The sequence below is a fragment of the Nansenia antarctica genome (genome assembly GCF_963989245.1).
Source record: "Nansenia antarctica genome assembly, chromosome: 2".
NCBI lineage: Eukaryota > Metazoa > Chordata > Actinopteri > Argentiniformes > Microstomatidae > Nansenia > Nansenia antarctica.
In genome coordinates this window covers 22,295,949-22,323,362 of record NC_137675.1, presented here as the reverse complement: position 1 = coordinate 22,323,362, position 27,414 = coordinate 22,295,949, and the positions used below count along the sequence as shown (strand labels likewise).

The window sequence follows — 27,414 nt, the reverse complement described above, 5'->3', positions numbered from 1 at the left end:
CACACACACACACACACACACACACACACACACACACACACACACACCCTACCTACCTGTGAGTGGAGTGATGCTGTGGACTGGGTTCGAGATGGTCTCCCCTCATCTGACAGTCTCCCCTCCTCCGACCCCTGAACTTTCTCCCTCTCTCGCTCTCTCCTGTCTCTCCCCCTCTCTCTACCTCTCCCCCTCTCATCACACTCAACCCTTGAACTGTAGCCGTCGGTTTCCTCAGCATACCTAAGAGACAGAGAGCCAATGACAAAACAAAACTGTAACCCGAGATAATGTCCCAATTCGTCATACATCATTCTCTACTCTATACAGAATTTCAACCTCTAAATACCTCCTTAATAACTTAAGATAACACAAAAAGTCTTGCATCTAGCATCTTCTCCTCCTGTCCATCTCTCATTTTCTCTCTCTCTCTCTCCGTGGTTTCCCCCTGTCCCCTTCCCTCTGCTCACCTCGGCGTCCTGTTCCTCTGGTCCCTGCGTGGGCTGGGGCTCTGTGCCCTCCTCCTCAGCCCCGGGGGTACCACTCCCTCAGCCTCCAGGTCTATCCTGGGGATATCAGCCAGGATGACATAGTCTTCCATGGTCATCCCGGCGCCCCCGGACCCCTGCGAGTCCACAGAGCTGTGGGTCCTCCGCGGCTCCGATGTCAGCATGGCCTCCAAACCTCGCCTCACGTTACTCCTGCTCCGGTCGACCGTCACCGCCGGGGGGGTCCTGTTGTCCGTTTCCATGGTAGCGGCGGCGTGGGACTTCAGCGAACGGGCGAGGAGCTGAGAGTCCACGCCCCGCCTGGTTGGGGAGGAGGAGGTGCCGCCGGGGGAAGGGGCGGGGCTTAGGAGGGAATGGGAGGAGCCGCGCCAGGAGCCTTGAGGGGGGGGGCTGGGTTCGGTTTTAGCGGGCCTCTCTGCGGGCCTCTGTGAGTAGCTCTGTGTTGTGTCAGGTCTTGTATTCCGGGGAGAATGCGCTTCCCTTTGCGGGGAAGCTCTTTCTCTCTGGGGGGAATGGCTTTCTCTTTGGGGGGAATGGGTGTGTGTACCATAGCCACTCCTTGGGGGTGAGCAATCACGGCTACTACGACTGCGAGTGTTGGAGGAGCTGTTGATATCCGTTTTGGGCCGGGGGCTCCGAGACCCTTCATAGGAGTTTGGCTGCAAGGCTGAGGACGCACGTCGGGAGATTGTGTCGAGATTTTTGTATAATTTCTCAGAGTCCAGACTGTGACAGTTTGAGCTGTGGGAAGGACGTCTCGACGACTCTCGACTACGGCCGTTGTGAAAATGCTCTGCGTCCCCGTTCCCGTTCCCGTTCCGTAAATGGGAGGAGTCAGTCTGTTTGTAGGAAGAGGAGCCGTTTCGAGAGGGGGAAGCCTGGCGGGAAGCAACCGCGGACCCTCTTCTGTGGGACGGACTGGACCGACCTGACGTGTGACGAGAAGTACGGTGAGACGGAGCGTGAGACGGAGCGCGGCTTTTGGAACAGGAGCTCCTACGTTGGGGGGACTCGGAGGATTCTCTCACCCTGTGACGTGTGTTCGGGCTCGGGGAGCGAGGGCTCGGAGACCGAGGGCTTCCCTGTCCCTGAGAATCAATCCCACGTCTGAAGTTGGAATGATAGGTGTACCTCTGTGGGGACTCGCTTCTCCAGCTTTCCTGGCAGAACGTTTCGGCAGTCCTCCGTTGAGAGGGAATGCCAAGATTCCGGTTCCGGTAGGGGATTGAAGCCTTGGGCTCTGGGCTGTGGTTGTTGGGGAGGGGGTGGCCCCGCTCGTAATGTCGGTAAGGGCGTTGAGGTTCGCCCTCCTTTTGTGAACCACCATCGCCTTTCCTGTCTGGTGAGAAATAGCCACTCTCTCCTCCTCTCGACTCTTGAGCTCTTGATCCTGAAAATGAGGAGTCATGACATGAGTATGAGTACTATAAGTCAACGTGTAGCCTCGGTCTTTTCATCATACTGCAGCGTCTACAGACTAGAAAACATATCACCCCCCAGACAAAATGTGACAGCAGCTGGTGAAACCGGGAACAAGTCGCCGACCGACGGACCATTCAGACTTTTATTCTGAAAAAAGTAAATCAATTTCAGCGATGTTGAAAATCAATGACACATTCGCTAGTCAAGCCAAAACATTGTAATGCAATGTATCCGGTGAATAATCCCCACGACTATCTAGTTAGTGTAGAGTAGTGGGGATTACTCACCGAATCCATTGCGTTGCAATGTTTTAGCTTGACTAGCGAGTGTGTCATTGATTTTCAACAACGTCAACATTTATTTACCTTTTTCAGAATAAAAGTCTGAACAATTTGGATTCGTTGCCGACTTGCTCCCGGTTTTCACCAGCTGCCGTCTGTCACAAAGGACAGTGGTACAAAGTGCTTGTCTGACCTGAGGGTCGTCTGGACCTCTCTCTGCCTCTGTTCTCGTCCATCCAGGAGCTGTTGCTGGGTCTGTCAGGTGAAGCGTCCAGGCGGGTCATGCTTGGCTGGGCCACACTTTGTCTCTCTGGGCTGATGGACCCATTCGCCTCTGGGTAGTTCCACTGGTCCTGAGAGCTTGGGGAGGAGAAAGGTCAAGGGGGGGTGGAATTATACAATGGCTTGAGTTTGAAACGAGATCGAGGAAATGCATGCCAAGGACAGACGGTTACAAAGACAGCCCCTGAGGCACAGTGTGATGAATAAATCAGGAAGTGGTATAGTGAGTGAACAGGATGAACGGACAACATAAGAGCAATGGCTGATGAAAAAGAGATGGAAAAAATAATGATTTTGAAGTAAAGTGAACGAAGTATTTACATTTTTAAAAATATATTATGTTTTTAGGGCATTTCTGTTTTGTAGGGATAGAGACAGTAGAGATTGAGAGGAAGGATGGGTGAGAGAGAGGAGGGATGACATGGATATGTCGACAGGGACCCGGCGAAAACTGGGGACCCTGCGATTACATGGCTGACGTCTTAGTGTGCTACGCCACCAAGCGTCTCTGTGAATGAAGTCTTGGAGTAAGACTCGATGAGCCTTCTTTGTGTGGCAGAGGAGCCATAACTTGTTTATGAAATACATCCTCCATGTACAAAAACAAATGCAAAGTCAAATGGTAGAGCAACAGCACATCAACATCAAACACACACTGGTCACACTCACCTGTATAGCGTGTCAGTGTCACAGATATTGAGTTCCCAGTCGGGGCTCAGAGTGTGCACGAGGCTCTCCTGATAGGTCCAGCCACTTCTGGTGACATCACTGGACGCGGTCACCTCAGACAGGAAATCATAGTCGTCCTCTTTCTGATTCGTGGAACGTGACACATGTTGACCAATCATGAATAATTCAGAGAATGTCAAACCGGTCAATTGGCTTAGTAAATTCAGCATGTAAAGATGTGATAACGTTTCTTCAAATTCAAAAGGCTTGATGCACACATACGTAGGTTACAGGGCCGTCTTCATATAGAACATAGAAAGCTATAGGATTATTATAACACTATAAAGGGCAGTGAAACTTGAAAATAAAGTTACTTCCTACAAACACAAACATCTTTTAGGAGCATTCATTACCTTACACTGTGTGCATTGATTGATGACTTGAATAGTTACCCATTTTAATGTCAAGATGTAACAAGTGCATGCTAAGACTACAACTGTCTTGAAACATGAGAGAACAGTAAATAATGATAACCAACACACTGATGAAATAAGCCTTCATAGCTCGTCATTCATAGCTTACTCAAGACACACCTAAGACGAAACATAGAATTATTCACACTTACTTACTCTACCTGCTGGCTGTCCTCAGACGTCCCATGCTGCTGGAAATCTGCTGTGTGAAGTCAGACAGAAGCAACAACTTCTCTCCTCCCCTTCTCTCCCCTCATGTAGCTGAGCTAATAGCTAATACATTAGCACGGTGCGGAACGGTAACTCAACCTAGTCTCTGGGCCTATGCTCATCATTATTTCATTGCTCCATTGCTTTTTCGTTACCCAGAGCCGCCCACCATCTCTTCTCTCTCTCGCCTTATCTTGATCCCTCTTTCATTTCTTGAGCCCTTTCCTTTGAGCACAGTACACATCCCTTTCTTCTGGATATTGATTGTTTGATCTCAATGTTGTGGTGCGTAGGTGTGTATATGTATAATTATAGACTAGTCTATTGTGATGATTCCAAATGAGAGGCTTATATTAAATGGCAGTTAGATTAATACCATTCTATTTAGAGTACATTTATCTAGAGCTCAGTTAAGTGGGCCAGTGTTGTGTGAGGGGTGTACTGTATGTGAGCATATGTTGTGTAACCATATTAAATTACTGTCCATTCCCAGAGGATTGGAACAAGCTTTCATTAATTAATGATAGAATCATACGCCACCCCCCTTGTGTTTGTCACTTCACTGTCTTCATATAATGGGGCTATTTTTATTTACATTTACATTATTATTATTATTTTTTACATGTTTTACATTTAGCAGACGCCTTTATCCAAAGCGACTTGCAACAAATACATGTAAATGAATCATCTCTCCACCAGTCATAGCATTTACACTAGCTCTGTATTCACTCAGTATTAGCTTAGCTACCCCAAGATATATTATACAATGTTATAATAATAGCCATCTCCTATTAGTGTTGTTGCCCTGTTTGGTATGACAGGCAGAACGAAGCAGCAGACAGTCACACTATTAGGGCTATTACCGTACAGTAATATATTATATATACATGGTCCTATAATATATATGTGGTCCCCTGTGGCTCAGTTGGTAGAGCATGGCGCTAACAACGCTTAGCTTGTGGGTTTGATTCCTGTTGGGACCATATATACTGAAATGTATACACTCAGTGTCAGCTAAATGGCGTATATTAGATTAGAAAAAAGATCTGGGATGATCAGCTATTATGTCCTCATGTCGTCCAGATAGGGTGACTTTCTCAACTTGGGGACACAACCAACAAACCTTTATCCGTCATCCACCCATCAACGCTGTCCCCTCCTCCTACCCTGCTCACCTGTGGGGTAGTGTTGGGGTGCATGTGATCTGGCCGCAGGCAGGTGCCGCATCGAGAGGGGTCAAAGGTGTTGGGTTGGAACTGGCCGCAGTAATAGTCGTCACCAGGGACGGACATGGTGGCGGGTCTGCTGGGCTGGGGCACACCCCTATTTTACCCGGATGGTACAGTCCAGCAGAGTGAGATGCTAAACAAAATCCACCTGTACAAGAGTGGTACATTATGATAAGAGGGGATGGGGCATGGGAGGCTGGTGGAGGTAGAAATTGCCATCGCTCATGCCATTCCATGCATTATAATGAGCCCCGTCCTCTGATTTCTACCTCCACCAGCCTCCACTTGAGCAGAGGTATTAGGGTAATCAGACCTAGTCATATATGGATTAGCATAATGTGATACAGTGTGCTAAGTGCAACACTTCAGCCTCACGTGCTAATACAGAATATGCATTCAGCCAACCATACCATTACCATGCGATGACGTGTAGCAGCTTTACTCTATAATAGCGTTCAGACAGTGAAATCCTGTAAGTAGGTCAGAAGTCAACTAGCTACTGTAACTTCATCTCCTGGTCGCGGTCAACCTATTCGTTGAGGCGAAGGAAGTTACAGTTACTTAGACAGCGAGTGAATGAAATACAAGCCACTATTCACGGTATAGCTTTACACCTCCGCGTCCAGAATATAGTGACTCAGTACTGTCACTGTAACATCAATTTACACTTCGTCTATCTATGTCAGACAGGCATGTACGGCACAGCATGTTCAGTTAAAACTTCAAAATATACATTTCAGACTTTCCAGAAATACCTTCTGAGTGTTATTCCATGTCCTTCATGTGGATGGCGAAAGGTGACCAGGTAGCTATACCTCCATTAAAGGGTCTTCTAAACGGGGTCTCTCACACCTAACCCTTCCTGATCTGGATGATGAAACTGGATGTGTGTGGATGACTACCATTGTGGCGCTGTCTTTTGCCTGTTGTCACACATCTATTGACAACCTGGTCCCAATGGTCTGTATCAAATATCATCAGCTTTAGAGAGGAGAAACGTGCAACTTGCTCCACTCAACAGATGTCATATGGTGGGCCAGTTTTTACAGATGGCCGCCTTGAGAGTCAGAGCGAGTTGAATAGAATTTAATTGAGTCGGCTGCAAAACCTCCATAGAAAAGCGTTAGAAGGGGCCAACAAGGAGTGAAAGCGAGATTCCTACGGGAATAGGTGTCGTGACTGTTTGTGTATTAAATTGCAACGTCAGGAGAAAAACAAGCCTATTTCCTTGGCTGTTAAACAGAAAAGGAAAAAAAACGAAGATACAAAGAGAGTCCAGTACACTGATGAGGACACTAAAGTAGGGGTTGTACTACAGACGACAGTATCTATGTCAGTCCCTGAAGAAACTAGTCTCGCGGGGCCAGACGCGTTGCCTCCCACAAATTGCATATGCTCCCGGCACACCACACACCCACACACACACACACACACACACACACACACACACACACACACACACACACACACACACACACACACACACACTTATGCTCCCGGCACACCGTCTGGAAGCCTCTTGTTTTCCAAGTCCTATAGACGGTGCTCATTTTAACTCTCACACACTACTCTCACATTCAGAATGAAGTGTTGAAGTGATCTCCAGTATCTGCAGAGGCATCCATCTCTTACTGAGATGTTGCATTGGACTGATCATTTCATTTCTCTCGTAGCACAACAGAGGATGCGCTGGGCCCTGTAGTGTGACGGGGCTATAGTTTATTTGGCTGGTACAGTGTACATCAAAGAATGCACCAGAATTAGCCAAAAAGCCTAGTTTTCATCCGTAGTCCCTGAACAGCTTAAAAGGAAAGACAGGCATTGGACATTATACATTACATAGCATTACACATTACATTACATTGCATTAAACATGGTTAGCACACATGGTTAACACATCAGCATTAAAAAAGAACAATATACAGTTAATAAAAGGCATCAGCATAAAAACATCAAACGATAAAGACATCAGCACAACAGAGAGATAAATCCATTGCTAGTGGAATTAGTGACTGCGTTGCTGATTACTAATGAGCCATGATTTCAAGTGGTTGGAAAATGATCTGTAGGTGGTGCACTTTCTTATGTTTTCAGGTAGTTTATTCCAATCATGAGATGCTTTGATTGAGAATGCAGTCTGTCTGAATGTGCTCTTTCTGAATGGGATGGAGCAGTCTCCTCTCACAGTAGCTCTGGTGGTATGAATTGACTGTAGCAGTGGTGTAATGAAGGCACAGAGTGGTGCAGCAGACTGCCAACTGCCTTGGTGATTATTGCAAAGATTGCATTAACATTTCAATAGCTTTCTGATTGAACTGAGATGTCAAAATGTAAGTTCTCCCCCCAAAAATATGGGATTGTCACCCTTCCACTGAGGATCCCACCCTTTGATCACAGTTTGGAGTCCAGCACTGGGGGACAATCTGCTCAGGGACATGCTCACACAAGATGGCGGCCTTATCATTGGGTGAAATCCTTACATTGTAAACTCATACTATGTCCAAAGTTGTTTTATGATTCATTTTACTCTCAGTAATTTTACTCTCTCTACGTGTAGCCTAATGTCTACATGTAGCCTACTGTAAATGTAGCCTAATGTCTACATGTAGCCTATTTGTCTTCCGAATGTGGTTGTTTTATCGTCAACTCCCCTGACACAAAATGTTTCTAGAGGCTTGCCGATGTTAGCTGTCCACACTAGCCACAGTATATAGATTAATTTAAATGTATAGTGAATGTAATTATTCCTTTTTTTTTTTTTAAGGAATTTGTTTTTTGGATGGGACTGGCTATGTTGTACGTTGTATGAGCAAACTTGTATCATGTGTATCACCCATCTTTGGAAATATCTTTGATGCTAGTTGCCCATGCTAAAATTGGAGCATTAAGCTACAAAGTAGAGCAGTGTAATGGCTGCTATAGTGCAGTGCCTTGAAGGTAGGCGCAGTGCTTTGAAGCACACACACTCCTGGAGGACAAATGTACCACAGCTGTGAACCTGACTGAGAAGGATTCATATGTGTACACACACTCACTCACGCACGCACGTGCGCACACACGCACGCACACAAACAATTCTTGTTTTAGTTAGAGTTAGGGTAACTAAACACACAATCAATATAACAATAATTTGTTTAGTTGTTTGCGTAACTAGAAGAGAGGTTTGGCTTCGTTAGATTCAACTAAACAAAAATATTTTCATACGGTTTGGGAGTTAAGTAATTTCACATAATGTGTTAAAATGGCAATGGTCTTCTGATATTTGTTCAAATGCTCAATGAAGAAATGTATTGCTAAGTTGCAGGTTATGATTCATGCATTTTCTGAAAATGTTAGCTTTAGTAGTGATACAACTTCCCTGGGAAGTGGGGTACATTGTTGCTTTAGAGAAATAATACCTTTACCAATTTGTAGCAGACATATGTAAGTTCTTTGTATCATATTTGGAATATAATAGCTCAAAGAATCTCTGAGCAATTGCCAAAAAGGTGAAAAGTGATAGAGACAGTTGGTATTTAGTTTTACTTTTTCTTACATAACTGTCTAGGGGTCAGTTCCCGAAGAAGTTATTTATGGTTTTTCCTCATTAAGATGTCATCAGGCAGAGCTACACTGATTACCAAACAACCTGTTTCAGGTGGGGGGTCGTTTCTCCGAGTGACAGCAGTGTTGGTACAATCCACCAGAGGGGGCCAGCAGTCTCATCTGCACACGCGCACATGCACGCACGCACACACACCCACACACACACACGCACACACACACACACACACACACACACACACACACACACACACACACACACCACACAGACACACACACAAACATGCAATGATGAAGGCTATTCACAGTCTCTCCAGTGGATTCTATTTTCACCTGTTCCGAGATTCACAGAGATGCAGTGTGTATTTATAGATGTACTGTATGGTTGGTTTAAATAGGTGAGGTCTGCCGTCGAGTGCTCTAAATACTGTAGCAGGGCCAATTTATCATTGTGTGAAATAGTTACAATGTAAACTCATACTATGTCCAAAGTTGTCTTATGCTTAATTTTACTCTCAGTAATTGCAGTTGGGAAAGTCTGCATGTAGCCTACTGTAAATGGCATGTTTCATTTAAAACTATCAGAACACTGTCTTAGCCCCTAAACACTTCAAATGCACACACATGCACACACGCACACACACACACACACACACACACACACACACACACACACGCACCCCGCACATGCATGTACACACACACACACACACACACACACACACACACAAACACACATACACATACACATACACACACACACACACACACACATACACACACACACAGTAACATAAGCTAATGATACTAATATGTTTGTTTGGCAAAGAAAATGGAGAGTCCTGGATAGTTATTTCTGCCCAAATCCTTTTGCTGAGCAGCCTAGTTGCATAGCTACACTTTGTTGCTCGGGCAACAGTTGCCATGACGAGAGCAGATCCTGTAACCATGGAAATGTAATCGCAAAGTTCAACATTTAAGTTGGTATGGCTTCCACACAAGATAAATATATGTTAGCGAATGTATCTTAAAGTAATTAGTTCTTGAATATGGTCCATACATAACCTATGACTCAAAGAAGATGTTCTAATCAAGAGAATTACATCATCAAAGGAGATGGTTTCTTTCTTCAAAAGGACATTATTCCAGTCTAAACCAGTAACAATAACAATAATAATAATAATAATACATTTTATGTGATTAGAGCCTTTCTGGACACCCAAGGTCACCTTACATTAAGAAGAAAAATCTGTTGGCTTTGGTTCCTCAACATTGGCATTGCAGCATTCAGATACAAGAAACATAATAATAATAAGTAACGCAAGTAAGTAAAAAAGTAACCCTACATTAATAAAGTAATAAAGCGATGGATTTTCCAGTGGCTTCAATAGTGCAAAAATGCTCTGCAGAGTACGATGATATGAAATGCAATATAATACAATACGGTAGTATTATAGTAGTAGGTGAGTCGAATGGTATGCAAGTAATCCAGTAGTGACTAGTGAGCAGCAGTAGTTATAATACTATGTAATATGTTAATGTTTGTAGTATGCGTGGTGTTGGTTAGGGGGTGGCAGTCTTTTGTATTCTTCCATTGTATTTTCTTCAGGAGCCTGATTGCTTGGGGGAAATAGCTGTCTATCAGCCTCTGGGTTTTAGCCCTGAGGCTTCGGTACCATTTCCCCGACGGCAATAGGTCGAACAGTTTGTGATTGACACACCGGTCCACACACCGGTCCTTGTTGTGGATGGAGGCAAGCTCACATCCGTTGTTCTTCTCAGCTGTCCACACTACCCTTTGCAGCGCTTTGCGGTTTTGGGAACAGGCCATGGTGAACAGGTGTGTTTTGAGCAGTTTTTTTTTTTTATGAATGCAATGTAGACTACCAACTCTGTATATGAACCACTTCAACTCTTTAACTTTGGTTACTGTTCGACTGACTCTAACTACCAAGATGAGTATTTTGCCTGAGGGGGATGCTTCCTCTGATGAAACTCAAGAAGAAGCCTCACAGTCCATTTGCTTGGTTTGTTCGAGCATTCATAAAAATGTACCAGACACTTCTTCAATGGTCCGTGAATGTCTCTGTTCGTCGGACATCACGGGACATAATTGGAGTAACATCCCTGCTGATGTTACATCATAATTGAGCTGCTTTGCCCAATTGAACGTTGTACAGTCGTGTGAAACAATTAGGACACCCCATGAAATATTGAGTTCTTTTTTAAGAAATATGGACATATCAATAATTGATCTTCTTTCAAACAATATCTATAGATGAAGATGATGCAGTTGAACCGAAAACAATTAAAATGTTACTTTGTCATTGTTTATTTAACAACAATTTTACTAAGATGCCAATTCCTACTGAGGAAAAAGTTAGGACACCCTATTCCCTAATAGCTGATAGTGACAGCAGCTGGTGAAAGCGGGAACAAGTCGGCAACCAATCAAAATGTTCAGACTGATGAAACCAGGAAGAATTTGACCACCGATGGACCGTTTGGACTTTTATTTTGAAAAAGGTAAATAAATGTCAACGTTGTTGAAAATCAATGACACACTCGCTAGTCAAGCCAAAATATTGCAATGCAATGGATTCAGTGAGTGATCCCCACTACTACACTAGCTAGGTAGTAGTGATTTGTGTCCTATCTTTTTCACATGACTGTATAGGCCTATGTACAAACCTCTCATCCATAACCTCTCTTAGTACCTCCGGCTCCCCTCTTTCTTTTTTAATCTAAATATCTGTACCCCAGTTCTTTTTGTTGTTGTTTTTAGTTAGATTGAGTTATATATATGTTTGTTTTGTTTTTTTCTGAGTGGGGCAGTCCCACATATTTTTCATTTTTATTGACAGATACAGTATAGATTATGACAGGAAGGATGGGTGAGAGAGAGAGGAGGGATGATATGCAGGATATGTCCCCGGCCGGAATCGAACCGGGGACCCTGCGGTTACATGGTCAACGCTTAACCCACTACGCCACCTAAGCGCCCCTGAGTTATATATATATATATGTTATATATGTGTCAGAATTGTGACCTTGAAATCTTTTAGAGTAGAGATTCACGTCCATGGCTCCAACTCCTTGTCTGTGTTTCACCCTTCTTTGAAACCGAATGCCTCCAAAAACAACACGGCAGTATGCTGTTATTGTATATAAATATAAATATAAATATAATACTACGACTATATATATGACTCATTTATATATAAATGACTCATTTATTAACCATTTGGGAGTGATTGGCACCTCATTTTCTCCCCTATCAGCCTGGATATTGACCTGGATCTGCTTTCACAGTGAGAAATGAGCTGGCCTCCTGTTTCCAAATAAAATTGGCCCACATCACATACATGGGGGAGCCATCATCATCATATACAGTTTTAGGGAAGAGAAAAATAGCTTATACAAGTTCAAACGGCACATTAGCTAAATAACACACTGTCTTATTGGGAATAGTCATGATTATTAAGGCCAGGTTTCATGTGTTTAATTGTGTAACTGACCTATGGGGGAGCCATCATCACATATTATACAGTTTTAGGGAACAGAAAATAGCTTATACAAGTTCAAACGGCACATTAGCTAATAACACACACGTCTTATTGGGAATAGTCATGATTATTAAGGCCAGGTTTCATGTGTTTTTTAATTGTGTAACTGACCTAAAATCTCTGAACGCCAGATGCTACTGGGAACGTTGTGTGTGTGAATTATGGAGATGATTTGAGGATTGATGGACGGAGGGGGATAGAAATGAAGGTGCATCTGACGCCTTGAGCAAGGTGTGCTTATAAAGAGGTGTTAATATCTGATCTGGCTCTGCGACTCAGACAGATTAGAGCTATTAATACACACACAGACGGTCATTTTGGCAGCATGACAGGTATGGAAGCCATCTCCCCACCTGACCCTCCCTCTCCTAGACTTAGACTCTAGACTTAATCAATCAATCAATCAATCAATACTATACTGTATTTCTGTATTATACTGCACTATAACCTACCTACGTAACTATACTATAAGTTACATAAGTGTCGCTTATGTCCTGTGCTACTGTCACTTTTTTATGTTGAATTATACCTATTGCCTTATGTCTTGTGCTGCAATGTCAGGAACCGAAGCCTAAGAATGTTATTCTCTTACGCTTGTGTAATGTGATGTAACAATAAACTTGAAACTTGAAACTATTACAATGTCACAGTAACTCCTGTCGTGTTCATCCACATTGTTAACGCCGAAGAGCATTTCATAACAACAAGCAAACAACTCCACAACCCACTAAGTTACTGGTTGCATTATTCATCATCTTCTGCTGTCTTGTTCTTTCTCCACCCACTCAATTCTTCCCCACACCCACCTAACTAATCTCTCTGCCTCCTCTGACCCCACACCCACATCTCTCTCTCTTTCTCTGTCTCTCTCTCTTTCTCTCCCTCTCTCGCTCTCTGCCTCTCTCTCTCTCTATAGCGCTCTCTCTCTCTCTATCTCTATCTCTCTCTCTGGACATGCAACACCCACCTCTTCTCGCTGAAGAGAAGCGTTTCAAAAATAAATCGCCTCAGCAGTATAATTTAGAAAACTGTTGGTGTGAGAGAGACAAGTGAGAGAGAGGACAAATAAAAAAAGGTTTCCATAGAAACTATTGAGTTGTGTATAATTGTCGATAACATCTTGAGTACGTCTGAAATTAAATATGATATTCTGCTGCAATGTGGTCTTGGCAATAGCCTACATATAAACTAGTATAGACATTGTCATCATTATCGCTGAATGGTTGTCACGGAATGTTCGCTTGCAAATAACATTGTTTTTATTGTGTGACGGGCAGTTTGTTAATTTCACAGTAACTGTGTTTTTTGTGTTTGAGAAAAAAAACAAAAAATGATATGCTTCGATTTTGGATTCGAAGCGTACAAGAATGTACATCTGTTTTAATCTGTTTCAGCACCTCCACTCTGGACAGCTCCATGCAATGCAAAACTTTCATTTGGTTATACATAATTCAGAATGTGATGATGGGGCTTGTTAACTTCATAATTTGATGATAAAATGATAGTATTTCTTGCTTGTATGCCACTAACAGCTTCAAAACTCGCATACAGGCGACATTCACTAGAGCCCCTGCAACCAGCCCGGAGCATCATGGAAGCTATATTCTCGAAAAATTTGTGCGGGCACAAATAATAGGGATGCACACCTACACTCTCAGCAACCCAACTCCGACACATAAAGGGGGACATAATCTAAGTGACAAGCGCCTCCATCCCTCTCGCCCACACACACACACACACACACACACACACACACACACACACACACACACACACACACACACACACACACACACACGCACACACACACGCACACACACACACACACACACACACACACACACGCACACACACACACACACACACACACACGCACACACCGCACAACGACAGGGACAGAGAGATGCGCGGCTCACACAAGGAGAGAGTGCTGGAGTCGCTAGTACCCTGTAGAGAAAAAGAGCGAGAGTGGGGATGTGATGGATCAGAACGATATTAGCGACGGATTAGAATTTGAAGAGAAAAAGTTTCAAGTTCACATTGAATGTTCTAATTGAGAATCGTCAGCATTTAGGCGACCGCGAAAAGGAAGTTTTACAGAGACGGCAGAAGACGCATTCACGGATGTTTTTATTTTATTTTGGAGAGGATGAGGTTAACATTGTTTTTCATGTAACAACATCGTTTTAACAAAGGTGAGTAGGCTACTATACCTACAGTATATGGTCATATTATATGTCAGTTTATTATATGCAAATTTGTTTAGAAAGTTAACATGTTACCAACTTAGCATGAACTTCTCAGATGGCCATTCGGAACATCTTTCTGTTGAGTTGAGTCATTCCGATGAAGCTCATCCACATTTTCCGTCTTTGAACAACAGTAATCTCTACATTTATGTTTGATATCGGGTCATGATCTCTCGCCTTATTGAGCCCGGTTCAACCTGTTAAATTATACTGTTGACTCCCCCAAACGCAGACAAAGATAATCAATAGTCTATGCAAATTGTTCAGCTATGTCAACCGTAAATCCTGCAACCTATTGGTTTATCATAATGGAGTGTTAAATACTATATAGACTGAATTTCGTCACGACAGTTAGGAAACTTTGACTAGGAGCAACAGCAGCAATCGATATCAAATCAATAATTTCTGACAGATTTCCTATAGGCCTACATCCTATACCATACGTCTTTTTTGGAGTGCAGCACTGGACAGCTCCATAACTCTCAACTTTGCAGTTCAGATTGTACATGGTAGGCCAGGCTATGGAAATCGCAAATATAGGTCTACAACAAGATGAACGTTGGTAACAACTGCAGCAACAAGCCTACTTTCATGTTAATACATGTGCATTTGGGATAATAATAATCATAATCATAATATATTTTTAATATGAATTCTGACTGTTCTAATCCATTCAGACCCATATACCAGTTGCTTGCTACTATCTTCTATTCTTCTATTCTCAGATAAACCTATGGGAAAGGCCTGTACACTATTGCCACCTATACTCATACCCATGTCAACACTGCCATTAGAGCATGAATGAGTATCTGGGGAAAGACATCACTGTTTGGACAATACCACAACAATCCCTGCAAGGGTAAACAAGTCATAATCTCATCTTCATCTACATCTACATTCCCTCCATCCTTCCATCCCTCCACAAACACATGCCATCATCCCTTGTGTCACCTGACAAGCGCATGCCATCCCTTCTGGATACTTTGAAAATGTATTCAGGTACAGAAGACTGAATACTTTTTACTTTGTACACAGGAGCGTTCATGAAATCACAGAACATAATTGTTTAAAGAATAAACACACAACTGTCACAAGTGAACAACTATTTCTCTGATAGAAGAAATCTTCAGGGGCCTGCATATCATATCATTGGTGAATAGCGGTGCATAATGTTATATTCAGCAAGAAAAAATTAACTGATCTGATGGCAGTAATGAGACAAGATTGGTGCGAATGCTTAAGGACTAAGTACTTAAGGACTGGAGTCTTCTTTACATTTGTTAATAGCTGGTAAGAGTTAACATGCGTCAGACACAGTTTTGCCTACTCTCTCTCTCTCTCTCTCTCTCTCTCTCTCTCTCTCTCTCTCTCTCTCGATAGAGTTCTTAGAGTTCAATACAGCATCTGTGAGAAAAGGCTACGTTTTGCCCAGATCTTCTTCTCTTTTAACACTTCTTCTCTTTTAACACAAATTGAAAGGCGATTTTCTCCACCTTCGGCCCTCAACGGCGCAGTCAGGTGGATGCAGATCACACTATTTTCTTTTCTTCGCTCAGCTGAGCTGCTACTCTACATTCAGCTACTGTCCAATGGAGGCAGAGAAGCAGCAACACTGTGATCGATTGAGTTCCTGGCTGTGGTGAAGCCAAAAGAAAGTATTTTAAAGAGTATTCCTTTTCTCATTTATTAAGGAGTCTGTATTCTGAATACCCATTTTAACAATGTGTTGTATCAAAATACAGAATATTTCAAAACGTATTCTGAATACATTGGATTCAGATACAACCCTGGCCATCTCTCTCTTTCTTCCTTTCTTTCCTTCATCAGTCTCAGATTAAACAAGGAGGGTTAAGGCAGGTCGTTATACTGCGACCCACCTATTATAGCATAGTTTGGATTTAGGAGATTAAGAGAGCAGTAATCTGTTATTCTACATATCCTACGCATATACATGCACAATCACTTCCCCTTGCATGGGATTAAAGTGTAGAAGAGTCCAAAGCATCAGACCTGCTTAAAGTTGACAATTTCAGGCACTACTGACGTATAGTGACCACTTATTATGCTTTGTATTTGTGATCTTGTTGCGTTTATGTCTCCATGTGTGTGAAGGAAGGTATGTTGTGGTGTGTAGGCACGAATAGCAGCTAATCCAAATCAATGTTTATGTGTGTGTGTGTGTGTGTGTGTGTGTTTCTGTGTGTGTGTGTGTGTGTGTGTGTGTGTGTATGCGCGTGCGTTGCTTGTGTGTGTGTGTGTGTGTGTGTGTGTGTGTGCGTGCGTTGCTTGTGTGTGTGTCTGAGTGTGTGTGTGTGTCTGTGTGTGTGTGTGTGTGTATGCGCGTGCGTTGCTTGTGTGTGTGTGTGTGTGTGTGTGAGTCTCTGTGTGTGTGTGTGTGTGTGTGTCTGAGTGTGTGTGATTCAGATTCCCTCTGTGAATCAGTCCTACTCAGTGAGTCATTCAGGAGAGCACTTCCACCCCACTCTTATGTGTCTACCCTCTCGCCTCTCGCTCCTCTCGCCTGGTAGCGCCGCGCCGCTAAATCATCGCCGCTCTGACACGGCAAATCAGCCTGTTAAGGAGGGAGAGAGGTTCCTATGGAAACCGCTAATAACTATCATCAAACATTTAATTACTGCAACTCTCCCTCGGGGACCAGTGGCTCCTGCCTTGGTCTTCTAGGAGGAAGCGCCCCCCTCCCCTCTCTGGAAGAGCTGTACAACACACGCTGTCTCAGGAAGGCCTCCAAGATCTCCAGAGACCCAACCCACCCTGGGTACGTACACTTTGCCCGGCTGCCCTCGAAAAGGCGGTACAGGACCATGGCCGCAAGGACAAACAGACTGAAGCACAGCTTCTACCCCAGGGCCATCCAGGCCCTGAACACAGCAAAGACCTAGGTTCTGGGCCCTGGACAGTCTGGACGGATTGATGGCAGCTGCTGGATTGAAAAAATCAGGTGTAGTGCTGAGGCACAAATGTGTACATTTCAAGCCTGCAAACTGCGACACTTTAAATGAATGTGCAATAACACTATGTGCAATATGACAACCCTAGTCGTCTTATCTGTACAGTATAGTATAGTGGATAGTGTACATAGCCTTTATTTATGTAAACCAGCTCCTTTCCCTTCTTGTTTTTTTTGTTTTTTTTTTCTTTCCTAGCACCAGGGGAGCCACCCCTCCCAAATTTCGTTGTTTGGTACCTGTACTATAGCAATGACAATAAAGACCATTCATTCATTCATTCAAGTTTCTAGTCTACTCAATGTCTATTACGTCTGGATAATGAGATCTATACGTCTGGATTTTTCTGTAGTTCTATTTCTGTAGATTTTTCTGGAGTTCTATGCAGCCTCTTTGAGGCTCACAAGATGCTCATAGCTTTCCAAATTGATGATCTGTTGGCAACAATAATGTTTGTTTTTTAATTCACAGTGGGTCCAACTTCTTTCAGACACAGTCAAGACGATTAAAGTCCCTTGACCACTGTGATAAGATGATCTCGTACAGTTGATGCCATTGTCTGATATGCTCAGAAACTGAAAAAACACAAGATGGCAAGGCAAGGCAAGGCAAGGCAAGTTTATTTGTATAGCACATTTCATACAACAGGGGCAAATCAAAGTGCTTTACATACATTATTTGACAATACAGCAAGAGCAGCATAGTAAGAACATAAAATGAGAGGCTGCAAGTGCTACTATTCAGGTGCATTAGTCTTATCTAACCTGCCCCAGAGATTCCAGATTCAAAGATTCCAGATTCAGAGATTCCAGATTCAGAGATTCCAGATTCAGAGATTCCACAGAGACAATGGTAAAGTGGCATGGACTGACCCCTGCGGTGTGTGTCAGTGACTCACTCTCAGCTCTCCAGCTGGTGACGTAATCCTCTTCTTGCTGGGATTGAAGTCCGGAAGGCTCCTCGATCCAGCCAATCAGCAGTCACTGTGGTCGGGTCCAAACATCTGTCCACCACAATGTTATCTGAGATTGGGAGGAACAGCTACATAGTCCGTTATGTCATGAACCGGTCATGAACTGCCCCTGCCACATGATACCAAATCCTGTCAGACGTGTGTGTGTGTGTGTGCATGTGTGTGTGTGTGTGTGTGTGTGTGTGTGTTAGTGTGTGTGTGTGTGTGTGTGCGTGTGTGTGCGTGTGTGCGTGCGTGTGTGCGTGTGTGCGTGTGTGCGTGTGTGTGCGTGCGTGCGCGTGTGTGTGCGTGTCTGTGTGCGTCAGAGCGAGAGGGAGAGAGAGAGTGCGTGCGTGCATCTGTGGAAGTGCGTACACGTGTCACATAACAACAGCATCTCCTTTTATAGTACAGTAGTGTAGTAGTACGTGGCACTCAACTAACCTTACACTAGGCACGGTCACGTGTCATGACTACAGAAACGTCATGTTTGGCAGACCTGTTATGCAACACTTTTTTAGTTCCCCCCCTCCCGGATGGGCAGCAGTGCTCACATAATACAGACAGCTAAGTCAAACCTCTAACCTTGTCGACAAGCCGACAAGCCGACAAGAGAAGAAATCAATTGTTCCTCTAACAGTGGATTACAGAGTGCTTCACCTCTTTCGGAGACCTTTGCCCCCCCCCCCCAATACGGGTTGTCTAGTTTTCCACCCCCCTGTTGGCATGCAGCTCCCTAAGGCACTGTGCTATCAAAGGACTCAATCGATAACCTTCATTATGTGGAGTTGTCTAACTCCCCCCACCCCCCTACACGTGAATGGAGTTTAAAAGCCACTTTTTTTCTTCATCAGGGGTAGAATGATACACAGTCCCCAGCCATTATACAGACAGGGGCCCTGTATATAGGGTTCCCACACCTTCTGAAACATCAAATTCAAGCACCTTTCAAGGACTTTCAAGACTCAATTCCCTCAAATTCAAGAACCCAACACGGCATAGTTTGAGATCTAGATGAGAATTGATATAATAGGAACTATCCGCTCACAGACAACAATTAAAAAAAGAGGCTTGAATGTGTGAACACTAGTCTCTTGCCTTCTCTAGGCACAGCAAAACAATATATTGTGAAATATGTGTAAAGTTACTGTGTAAAGTTAAGCAATACAGAGACTTATTTACTAGTTGACGAGCTAAGTAAAACATTTTTGAATATATATATATATTTATTTTTTTAGAGAGAGAGAGAGAGAGCGGGGAATTCAAGCTCTTTCAATGACCCATGCCTATTTTCGAAAACTTTTAAAACTCAAATTCACAACCTTCAAGGATTTCAAGGACCCGTGGGAACCCTGTGTATATGGGGGTATCAGGGGGTATATGGGGGTATCAGGGGGTATATGGGGGTATCAGGGGGTATATGGGGTATCAGGAGGTATAGGGGTATCAGGGGAGGCTGGAAATCGGTGGACTGATTTGTCATTCCATTCCATGCATTATAATGAGCCCGTCCTCCATTGTCTACCTCCACCAGCCTCCCCTCGTGTGGATGCTGTGAATGAAGGATGATGAAATTCCAACTGTTCTCTATTCATGATGTCTTTCAGGAAACTCATCACCGGGAGGGCAGCTAAGGTCATCAACCTCGGTCATGTTGCTGATATCTGAGAGGAGACCTCAGCCCTGAGGCTGTCCCTGAACCCCCACCCCCCCACTACTCGACCTCCGACCTCCGACCTCCCTCTGACCTGCACGTAGAGGGTGCGTTTGTAAATTCGCTCTGAGAGCGCCGGAGCGCACACTGGGTTCATGTCATAGAGTAGACCAAGTAATTTGATTGGACAAGAGGCATTCCATGAGTGCTGATCAGATTTCCAGAGCGTATTTACGAACGCACCCCTAGTTTGATGGTTGGCACTGCCCATCTCTGCCTCGATTACTGCTCTCTCGGACACAGCCTGATGATCGCCGGAGCGATGGGAGCGGTGCGAGTCAACAGGTAAGAGGGAATACGTGATGGCAGCTGATTTGGTGATTACGTGATGGCAAGAATTTGGCCACCGATGGGACCGTTTGGACTTTTATTTAGACAAATGTAAATAAATCAGTCAGCATTGTTGAAAATCAATGACACACTCGCTAGTCAAGCCAAAATCATTGCAATGCAATGGATTCGGTGAGTAATCCCCACTACTCTACACAAACTAGGTAGTAGTGGGGATTGCTCACCGAATCCATTGCATTGCAATGTTTTGGCTTGACTAGCGAGTGTGTCATTGATTTTCAATAACGTTGAAATGTATCTAAATCTTTCAGAATAAAAGTCTGAACATTTGGTCGGTTGCCGACTTGTTCACCCCTTTCACCAGCTGCCGTCACATATACAGGACAATTAGCTCTTGTACAGTCTAGTACTCTCTTTAAAGGGATAGTTCACCAAATTACAAAATCACATACAGTGCCCTCCGTAAGTATTGGAAAGAGAAAGCATTTTGTCTTCTTTTAGCTCGAAATTCAAAGTAAAGATTAATGTCTTCAATTCCATGTTGTTTTACAGATTTAAGTTTTTTTTGCATATTACGAAAGTTTTGTAAGAGCCCACTCAATATAACAAACAGCAGTTTTAGGATAACTAAATACTTTAAATAAATAAATACAATTTGTGAATTGGATACACTGTATCGTCTGCCGTAGGCTACTGGGTAAGAGATGTCATGTCAATTACATGGCTTGTAAACAAACATTTTAGGACGTGATCATCTCATTAAATGTAGTTATGTGTTTTTAGCATGTTGCTGTTGTTGTATCAGCATGTTGTGATGTGCTCCTTCTTAGCGGCTAGCTACTAGCAGCTGTTTTGCGTGTGTTTTGATTCAGAGCGAGTTTTTCCGGTATGGTTTGAGGTGTACCAACATTCAAATAAGCATATCTTCTTCAGATGTCAGTGATGACACATCATTTGAAAGCTTTTTCACCAGACCCTGTCACATCAACAATCCTTTGCATGCAATATAGTGTTGTTCCGATACCGATACTAGTATCGGCATGGCCACCGATACGCAAAAAAATGCTGGTATCGGTATCGGCGAGTACTTTACAAAAACGTAAGTTTAAAAAAAAAAAAAAAAACTTTACGAGTTTTACAAAGGTTTTGAGCAGTGCCAGACTAAGTGTTAGCAATAATTTTACATCGAGGTGAGTATGCGGCTCAAAAAACATGTTTTTTTGTTTTGTTTTTTCAAACGCTGTGGTATCGGATCGGTACTCGGTATCGGCATGTACTGCACGGTCAGGTATCGGTATCGGTATCGGGATCAAAAAATGGTATCGGAACAACACTAATGCAATAACTGCATAAGTCTGTGTCCCATTGACAAGACGCTGGGTATATTATCTGGTGATGCTCTGTCAGGCCTGTACTGCAGCCATCTTTGTTTTGAGGTGTTTTGCCTTAATAGTAAGGGCATTTTACCAGATATTTGACCAATCTGCGAAGTAAATCGTTACCAAGAAATTTCTTCACCAATGTGTTTCTAAAGGTGTGTAATAACATGTCCTAAAAGGTTGAAATTCAACTCCTGTGGGAAACCTCATAAACAACTGCTCAAAGTTGGGGTACCGATAACCGATTTCAAAAAATTCGAAAATGCTTAAATTGGACTTGAGTAACTTTTGAGGGGTCAAACTAGGCATTTTTCATGATTCTGAGTTGATTGCAAGCATTTATTCAATGCTTCCACCTCTACTACCACCTCTACTACCACCTCCACTACCACCTCTACTACCACCTCTACTACCACCTCCACTACCACCTCTACTACCACCTCCACTACCACCTCTACTACCACCTCCACTACCACCTCCACTACCACCTCCACTACCACCTCCACTACCACCTCCACTACCACCTCCACTACCACCTCTACTACCTACCACCTCTACTACCACCTCCACTACCACCTCCACTACCACCTCCACTACCACCTCCACTACCACCTCCACTACCACCTCCACTACCACCTCCACTACCACCTCCACTACCACCCCCACTACCACCTCTACTACCACCTCCACTACCACCTCCACTACCACCTCCACTACCACCTCCACTACCACCTCCACCACCACCTCAACTACCACCTCTACTACCACCTCCACTACCACCTCCACTACCACCTCTACTACCACCCCCACTACCACCTCCACTACCACCTCTACTACCACCTCCACTACCACCTCTACTACCTACCATCTCCACTACCACCTCTACTACCACCTCTACTACCACCTCTACTACCACCTCTACTACCACCTCTACTACCACCTCTACTACCACCTCCACTACCACCTCCACTACCACCTCTACTACCACCTCCACTACCACCTCTACTACCACCTCTACTACCACCTCCACTACCACCTCCACTACCACCTCCACTACCACCTCCACTACCACCCCCACTACCACCTCTACTACCACCTCCACTACCACCTCTACTACCACCTCCACTACCACCTCCACTACCACCTCCACTACCACCCCCACTACCACCTCCACTACCACCCCCACTACCACCTCTACTACCACCTCCACTACCACCTCCACTACCACCTCCACTACCACCTCCACTACCACCCCCACTACCACCTCCACTACCACCTCTACTACCACCTCTACTACCACCTCCACTACCACCTCCACTACCTACCACCTCCACTACCACCCCCACTACCACCTCCACTCTGAGTATTATGCAGCTAATTTAAATAAATGTATATGTAAATGGCAAAAAGGGCGTGGCAGTTTCTCTACCAGGAAGTGGTCTTGGTGACAAATAAATGCTTGCAATCAACTCAGAATCATGAAAAATGCCTAGTTTGACCCCTCAAAAGTTACTCAAGTCCAATTTAAGCATTTTCGAATTTTCGGAAATCGGTTATCGGTACCCCAACTTTGAGCAGTTTTTTATGAGGTTTCCCACAGGAGTTGAATTTCAACCTTTTAGTACATGTTATTACACACCTTTAGAAACACATTGGTGAAGAATTTTTTTGGTAACGATTTACTTCGCAGATTTTCATATGTTTCCCTTACTATAAGTTCCCTCTTCAGCAAATTAAATGCAAGTTGAAATGAAATGCATGTTCAATTGGATTTATTTTTTTTCAAGTTTGACTTGGCCACTCCAAAACTTTCCACTTTTTGGCCCTGAAAAACTCCCTCGTTGCTATGGCAGTATTTTGGGAGTCATTGTCTTGCTGTATGATGAAGCGCCGTCCAATGAGACATCTTGTCAGCAGACAAAATGTTTCTGTACATTTCAGAATTCATTCTGTTGCTGGCGTCAGCAGTTACATCATCAATGAAGACAAGCGAGCCAGTTCCAGTGGCAGCCATAATATATGTTTATTTCACAGATGAGGTGGTATGCCGAGGAGTTTGGGCAGTTTTCTCCACACTTTATACTTGTCATCACTCTGGTACATACTAATATATGTCTCATCTGTCCACAATAGCTTTTTCCAGAACTCTGCAGGCTCTTTTAGGTACCTTTTAGCAAACCTTTAATCTGATCCTCCGGTTTCTGTTGCTAACTAGTGGTTTAAACCTTTGCAGTGTTGCCTCTGTAGTTCTACTGGTGAAGTCATCTGTGTTTGGTAGTCTCTGACACATCCACGCCTACCTCCCGGAGAGTGTTCCGGATCTGTGGGACAGTGGTTTTGTTTTCCTAATTATGGTACCAGGCTGTTTGTGACTGCTGAGCTCACCAGTGCTTTTCTTTCTTTTGGATATGTTTATAATAGAGGTTTCTTTCTGATTTCTCAGCCCCATAATGGCTACCTTGACTTGGAATGACAACGTTTTGGTCTTCATGTTGACAGATACCAATAACAGAATCCAAAGGAAAACGTAAAGGCTAGAATCAATAGTAGACATTGACAGTTCTCTTAAGCTTGCACAAGTGATGTGACGGAACATACCTGACTAACCAGAAACCCGAAACTCGAGCCAATTTTCTATACTTTGCTGAAATAGGGGCACTATGTTTACAAAACCCTAACCCTAATTTTAAAATCAGTTGATTTCAAATCAGTATTTAGAGTATAGATCTAAAAGAAGACAAAATGCTTCCTCTTTCCAATACTTATGGAGGGCACTGTATTTGTTTCCTTACATTGAAAGCAGTCATCACACAAAGACTGACTGACTGCAATCTATCTATCGATTCTGTTTATCTAGCCACGGTCACTAACCACAAATCGCTTTGTTTGTAGACTCCTTTAGGGTAAGGAAACACATTTGTGATTGAGTAATTTGGGTGAACTATCCCTTTAATCAGACTAGAAATATATATGTTATTTGATCCTTTATCTACATCGAAAAAGCTGCATTAACATTGTTGTTTATTCAGGGACTTTTACCTAGCGTCCACTGCTCTATGTGCTCAACCCCTGATTCAGTCTATTCTCTCCATTTGTCCTTTACCTTTATTTATCCTATCCCTTTTCTCCTTCTCTGTTGCATCATATGGTCTTATTTTCTCCCCCCCCTGTCCAGATACAGCATTGTTCCCACAGACGAAGACGCCATTAAGATCTCCGCCCTAGGGCTCCACAATGGCAACAGCCCGCTGATGCAGCACACTCTGGGCGGGAGCCGGATGGGAGGCGGCGGAGGGGGTGGAAGTGGAAGTGGTGGAGGAGGAGGAGGGACAGATGGAGGAGGGGGGATGTCAGCCCACCGGTTAACGGATCCCATCCGTAACGGCGGCCGTCCGATCTCCACGGTGGGCCCCGGCCGCCTGAGGAGCCGCTTCGTGAAAAAGAACGGCCAGTGCAACGTGGTGTTCTCCAACATGGACGACAAACGCCAGCGCTACATGGCCGACATCTTCACCACCTGCGTGGACATCCGCTGGCGCTACGTGCTGCTCATCTTCAGCACCACGTTCCTGCTCTCCTGGCTGCTCTTCGGCTTGGTCTTCTGGATGGTGGCCATGGTCCACGGGGACTTCGAGCCCCGGCCCGGCCCAGGAGAGGGACCTGCGGCTGGGCTGGAGGGAGGGATGGAGTGGAAGCCGTGCATCCTCCACGTCCAGAGCTTTGTCGGGGCCTTCCTGTTCTCCATAGAGACCCAGACCACCATCGGGTACGGTTTCCGCTGCGTTACGGAGGAGTGCCCCGCCGCGGTGATGACGGTCGTGGTCCAGTCCATCGTGGGCTGCATCATCGACTCCTTCATGATCGGCACCATCATGGCCAAGATGGTACGGCCCAAGAAGCGGGCGCAGACTTTGCTCTTCTCGCACCACGCGGTCATCTCGTTGCGGGACGGCAAGCTCTGCCTCATGTGGCGCCTGGGCAACATGCGCAAGAGCCACATCGTGGAGGCCCACGTCCGGGCGCAGCTCATCCGACCGCACATCACCGCCGAGGGGGAGTACCTACCGATGGAGCAGACAGACATAGACGTGGGTTACGACGAAGGGCTGGACCGCCTCTTCCTGGTCTCCCCGCTGGTGGTGGTCCACGAGATCAACGAGAACAGCCCCCTGTACCGCATGAGCCGCATGGACCTGGAGAGAGAGGACTTTGAGATTGTGGTGATCCTGGAGGGGATGGTGGAGGCCACGGCCATGACCACCCAAGCCCGGAGCTCGTACCTGTCCCGGGAGATCCTCTGGGGCCACCGCTTCGAGCCCGTGGTCTTCGAGAAGGAGCACCGCTACCAGGTGGACTACTCCCGCTTCCACAAGACCTACGAGGTCCTGGCCACCCCGCACTGCAGCGCCAGGGACCTCAGCGAGATGACCCGCGGCCGATCCTCCTCGGGCCGAACCTCCTCGTGCGACTCCTCCGCCTCCACCCGCTCGGTGTCCCCGTTAGGCCCCCGGGCCGCCCGCCACCTCATGCCCCCCCATTCCCCCAGCGCCTTCTGCTACGAGAACGAGGTGGCCTTGTGCTGCGGGGAGGACGAGGAGGAGGAGGAGGTGGGGGAGATTCTGGGCGGCAGGGACGTCGGGGAGGGGGAGGAGAGGGACGTTTGCCTGGACTTCCAGGAGAGGTTTGAGGTTGAACAGACGGTGGATGTGCTGTGTGTGCTGGACATGGACAGTCAGATAGACTTTGATAGGCTGCAGCCAGCCATACCCTTGGATCCACTGAGCTTCAGGAGGGAGTCAGGGGTGTGAGACTCTCCTCTATGGAAAGAACGATGTGCCCTAGTTACAGCTTCTATGTTTCTCTATGTGTATCCAACCAAAGTCTAGATGAAGATGGAGAATGAAACTGGGTTTCTGGCATAAGTGAAAAATAGTGTTTGGAAATCTGCAGGAATGTGACAAGCAAGCAAGTTATTTTGCTATTGAATTCTGTTTTTGTTGAGTACACGAACTGCTGGATCTGATTTGGTCATTTTCTGGGTGTTTGTTAAATGCATTTTGTTGTATTCAACATCCAGTTGTATAGTACTGAATATTTGAATGGATAATTTGGATAATTATCCTTTGTTAATTACTTTTGGTTTCCAAAAACCAAATCCTCGTCCCTATTTTCAATCATAGCCAATTATCACTCAGAAACAATCACTTCTACAATCACTTTCTAATGCTGTCAAAACCTCAAATGAAAGAACTTAATTAATGAGAAAGTCACCACTTTTTGTATCCATGATTTCAAACACTGAAATGACAGAGGACAACATATTGTGTATTGAGTTGATATTAAAATAATTGTTTTATAAATGTAAATATATTATTTATTATTATGTTTAGAAACCACTGCCATGTTGTCTTCCTGCTTAAGGTATATTACTGTTAATGTTTGATACATGAGCTATGTATTCCAAAATAAAGACGTTACATCTTCTGTGGAGGAAAGAAATGATGCAAAATAGAGTCTGAATCTGAACTGGCAGTGAAAGAGTGTGGATAACATGTTTAGATAAAGAACAAGCACTTTATTCTGTATTGTATCATAAGAATATCTATAAATATTTAAATTGTATGCTGTTTTGTATGAAATAAATGTATAATAAATAAGCAGTATTAGCTGTTCTGGTTGACA

At 44.4% G+C, this 27,414-nt stretch overlaps 1 protein-coding gene across 1 annotated transcript; it reads left to right on the top strand.

Moving 5' to 3' along the window:
• Positions 1-20,255: 20,255 nt before the first annotated feature.
• Positions 20,256-26,540, top strand: LOC308152000 (inward rectifier potassium channel 4-like; the record flags this gene model as incomplete). The annotated part of the gene is made up of 2 exons (XM_080524903.1): positions 20,256-20,347; positions 24,908-26,540. 2 exons carry the CDS (start codon positions 20,256-20,258, stop codon positions 26,538-26,540), a joined length of 1,725 nt encoding a protein of 574 aa, XP_080381029.1.
• Between the last annotated feature and the right edge of the window lie 874 nt (positions 26,541-27,414).